This window comes from Entamoeba invadens (genome assembly GCF_000330505.1).
Source record: "Entamoeba invadens IP1 unplaced genomic scaffold scaff_1105074724993, whole genome shotgun sequence".
In the NCBI taxonomy this organism is placed as follows: Eukaryota; Evosea; order Mastigamoebida; family Endamoebidae; genus Entamoeba; species Entamoeba invadens.
The window spans coordinates 292,037-296,468 of record NW_004440356.1 but is presented as its reverse complement, the minus strand read 5'-3'; the positions used below and the strand labels follow the sequence as shown (position 1 = coordinate 296,468).

General features: G+C 27.8%; 1 protein-coding gene across 1 annotated transcript; it reads left to right on the top strand.

The window, feature by feature from the left end:
- Positions 1-3,819: 3,819 nt before the first annotated feature.
- Positions 3,820-4,236, top strand: EIN_426610 (hypothetical protein; the record flags this gene model as incomplete). Its single annotated transcript, XM_004256552.1, has 1 exon — positions 3,820-4,236. One exon carries the CDS (start codon positions 3,820-3,822, stop codon positions 4,234-4,236), a length of 417 nt encoding a protein of 138 aa, XP_004256600.1.
- Between the last annotated feature and the right edge of the window lie 196 nt (positions 4,237-4,432).

Here is a 4,432-nt window from a genome sequence, read left to right as displayed (position 1 = left end):
CAATCATTTTGGCTGGCGGGAAAAACCGCTTCACTACCATTTAATAATAAAATTACACACAATTATAACCAAAGTTTCAATTTGCCTCAAATAATTGAGGTTTTAATGGAAAAAATCAAAAAAAAAACACGAGAAATTCTAACGGACATGTGCAGCGCCCATTTTCCGCTTCTAATAATTTACATAAAATTATCCGTCTTACATTGTTTTTATTGACCAATATTAATAAATTGCTTCGTTTATTTTATAAAAAGTTTCAAAAAGCAAGTATGACGAAATAACGACTTATTTATCGATTGCTTGACAGGCACTTGAAAAACCGCTGGGAATGGATGCACTCACGTTCAGTTGGTGAGTAAGTCCAAAGTGCTTTTTTTCAGTTTGGCTTTGAAATGCATTTCTGAGCGAATGAGGAATCCAACAAGAGGGGGTGTGAAATAAAGGTGCAGTCTGTCTTTGCTGAGAGACATTGAAAAGTGGTCTATTAAAAACACGTGCTGGCCTATATATTTACTATGTTGCTCGAGAGGTAATCGATTTGACTGTTGAGTATTTGTTTAATGGATGATTAAAAAATTGAAAAAAAAAATATTAAGGAGTGAAAGGGGGTGTGAAAAAAAAGGTACACTCACGGGTAAGTGTTTTCGAGTTTTTTATTTCTGCAAAAAATTAAAAAAATATTTAATAAAAAGTTCATTTTATTTGATAAATTCTGAGTTGTTTTTTGGTTATTTTGGCTTCAAAGAACAGTTTGGAAGTCAATCTTTCTTGCTCCTCCTTTTATCATTCGGCAAATCCGGCCTTTATTTTACATAAAAAATAATTCACAAATTTCAATAACAAACATCGGCATTTTGAAAAAGTAATAGATATTCTTGTAAACCTTGTTTTTTTGAATCAAATTAAAAAAAAGGAAAAAATAAAATATAGAAAAAATATAATCATATTATCATTTAACCATTAAATTTTCAAAAGCGGGTTTTTTCCATTCCTTTAGTCAAACATTGATTAAAGACCAACATACTTTTTATATATTTATATTTTAAATTTAGTTATATTGAAACACAATAATATTTTTGACATATTGTTTCAATTTATAATATTTATATTTTAAATGAAAACGAAATAATGTTATAAATAATAAAAATGTTTAAAATTACTAAAATTATGTTAAAATGGGTGTATTTTTTAATTTAATGTTTTGTGTTATTGTTTATTTTTACTTTTTGTTATAATAAACATCGAATTAACTTATTAATAAAAATATAAATCTAAATTGTTGTTTATTTCTATTTTAAATAACAATTGAACTATTGTTGAAAAAATGTACCTTTATTCGTTGAATATTATTTTCAAGAATATTTTATACCAACACCAGTTTTATCGAGAAATTCCAAAAATTCGTTATAGTTCTTTTTAATGACCAAATACTCAGAATAGATTTTCCCAATCTTTCTGTATGACTTCGATATAATACTTTTGTTCTTTTTTACGTTTTATTAATAAATAATGCATCCCTTGATTTATTTTTTACTTTAATGTTGTCTTATTAAGTTCTTGTTTTGAATATAAACAATGATGTTCTTAAATTTTTCTATGCTTTGCAACAAACTCAAATTTTTGACTCAATCAATATCATCATATAAATACAACACCAATGAAATATATTCTTTGTTCTTTATCGTCGATTCAAATTTGACATATTTCAATGTGTTAATATTGACATTCTTTAATGAAAATAATCAAATTCCATCGCATTTTGTGACACTTGATCACTTAACAATGGGATGTTTTGTGACATTTGATTCACTAAAATTTTAATCGACATATTCTCCTCAAACATATTCAAATTGCCTATTGTAGTTTGTGCAAACGATTTAAATCTAACACTCTCGTATTCATTACATTCAATATCTTGTTGATTTGTGTAGATGTTTCTCAACTTTTCTTTGTCATTCACAAAGTTTATAAGACTCTCTCCGTTTTACTGAAATCATTAAATACATTTATTCAACAATCAATTTCGAATCATTTTCAGTCATCTGATTGACATACACTGATGTATATTTGTGTATAAATGATTACGGCAATCTATTTCTTCCACTCCCTTCTTCAAGTGTATTCTAACTTGCAAACAGTCTAAATGTGAATGGACATTTACTTAAGCGTTGAAATCCGGTATATATACAGTCGCTCGGTGATCCAACAACTAATTAAGACCTTCCAAAACACTTTGTGGCGCCAAGTTCATTGAGTAACAATCGTGATCTACTTTTCATTGTTTTCAGTAACAATCCACAACATTATCCAAATCCTCCACTATTTTCTTTAAGTGGGAAATCTGGTCCAAATAAATCTTTAATGTCTGTGTGTTCGAATAGATTGATTCTAAAGAATGTTATGTTCAACATTGATGACAGTATATCTATTATCGTCGTCTTTCTAACTCCAGGAAATCCTTCCATTAATATCGATTTATGTACATTAACGCTCTCAATAAATGTAGTATGTTGTTAGTAGTAGTAGTTGGCGCCTCCACGCAATTATTGTCTTGTTTTTTAATTGGACCATTTGATAGTGAAGTCTGATACATCATCGTTGTTTAATCCAACACCAAAAGTTGGTAGCATCTACATTTTTACATGTTTTCATTTAAAGAATTGTGTAATTGAGTGTTCCTTCTGAGGGTCCTTAAGCACTTGGACTAACTTCTTTAAATAACTTGGTGGAATCCGACTTTTTTTCAATAATAATTATTAGTTTATTTCAGTATTTTGTCAAAGTGTAATTCGATAAATTAATTTCTAAATGCTCGTGATAATTGTTTTCCTTCTCCATATGTGTGTTGAACAAAATTCTTTTTAATATTGAAATTTATTTTTTAAGAAAAAATTTAGTTTTTAACTCAACAAAAGGAACAGTTTCGAGAACAAAATATTTCATTGTTGTTCACCAAAATGATTGGCCAGTTGTGCAACAATTAAACAAGTTCGACAATTATTATTACGAAAAATAGACACCTTTCACTGTATACAAAAAATGATATTCCAAACAGTGTCTCCGTCATTGAAAGTCGGTGTTTTTGTAATTGTATCAATTTGAAGAATGTCGTCTTACCACAAAATATCACAAGACTGGGCTTGTCGTGTTTTAGTATGTGCACAAGTTTATCAAACATCATCCTTCCAACCCATTTAAAAATCATTGGCGATTACTGTTTTGAAAAGTGCACTTCCCTCGATATTGACTTACCAACAACATTCACACACATCGGCATAAAGTGTTTAATTGATTGCAAAAGTGTTCATATATTGATAATAATAATAAATTATGTCCTCTTGTTTATTAATTATTAATAATTTTATTTATATTATTATTGTAATTGTTATTATACTAATAAATATAATAGTTAATTTTAATAAATAATAATTATAATTTAATAATAAATAATAAATAAAATAAAAAGACTTTAGATTCCTCATTCAATATATAGTTTTTTATACCATTTATTTAGAATGTGTATAGTTTGTACGACGACAAACACAAATTCTGGCCGAAAAAAATACGAAATTAACACTTCAAACCACCAGTTGAATCCGGTTTGCAGACCTAAATAATAATACCCAATTTTAATAAATTAACATTAATTGTAATACATTAATAATTGTAATTATTTTAATTTTGATAAATAATAAATACTAATAATAAATAATAAATAAATAATAAATAAATAAATAAAAATAAATACAGAATTAATAGATTCTTCTTCTTAAACACACAATTTAATAAAACAACAAACTTATAAAAATGAAATAAAAAATGAACAGCGCTGCGTCTTACAATCCACTCACAGTCCCAACTGCGCCCCTCATTGAAAGTCAAACTGATCAACAAGTCCCTTTTCAACAACAGCAATACCCAATTCAGTCTGCTCAATATCAAGGACCAGCTTATTCAGAATATCAACCCCCACAATATCAACAAAACTATAACCAAAGTACACCAATCTTTGCGCAACAAACAGTCGAAGACAACAACACACTCAACGTGAAATACAACAAAATCTTCATCATTTTGTTTGCACTTGGATTTCTGTTTGTGGTCCCGTGGTTGGCCGGTTTCATCATATCGAGAAAAACAACAAACAAGACAGTCAGAGTACTCGGGTGGGTGTCACTCCTTTTGTTTTGGGTAGTCGGTGTCATACTTTGCTTCATACCAGCAATGATTATTTAATACTTTTAATATTTTTGATTTTGTTGTTGTTTGTTATTTTTATGTAAATAATATAAAAATAAAAATTTGATGTTCTCATTCTATTTTAACACAATAAATAAACATTGTAACAAACAGTGTTTTTATATTTTAAATATATTGTTGTTGTTTTAATCAACTTCTGTGATAAAACATTAAATCAAAAACATAAATTTGA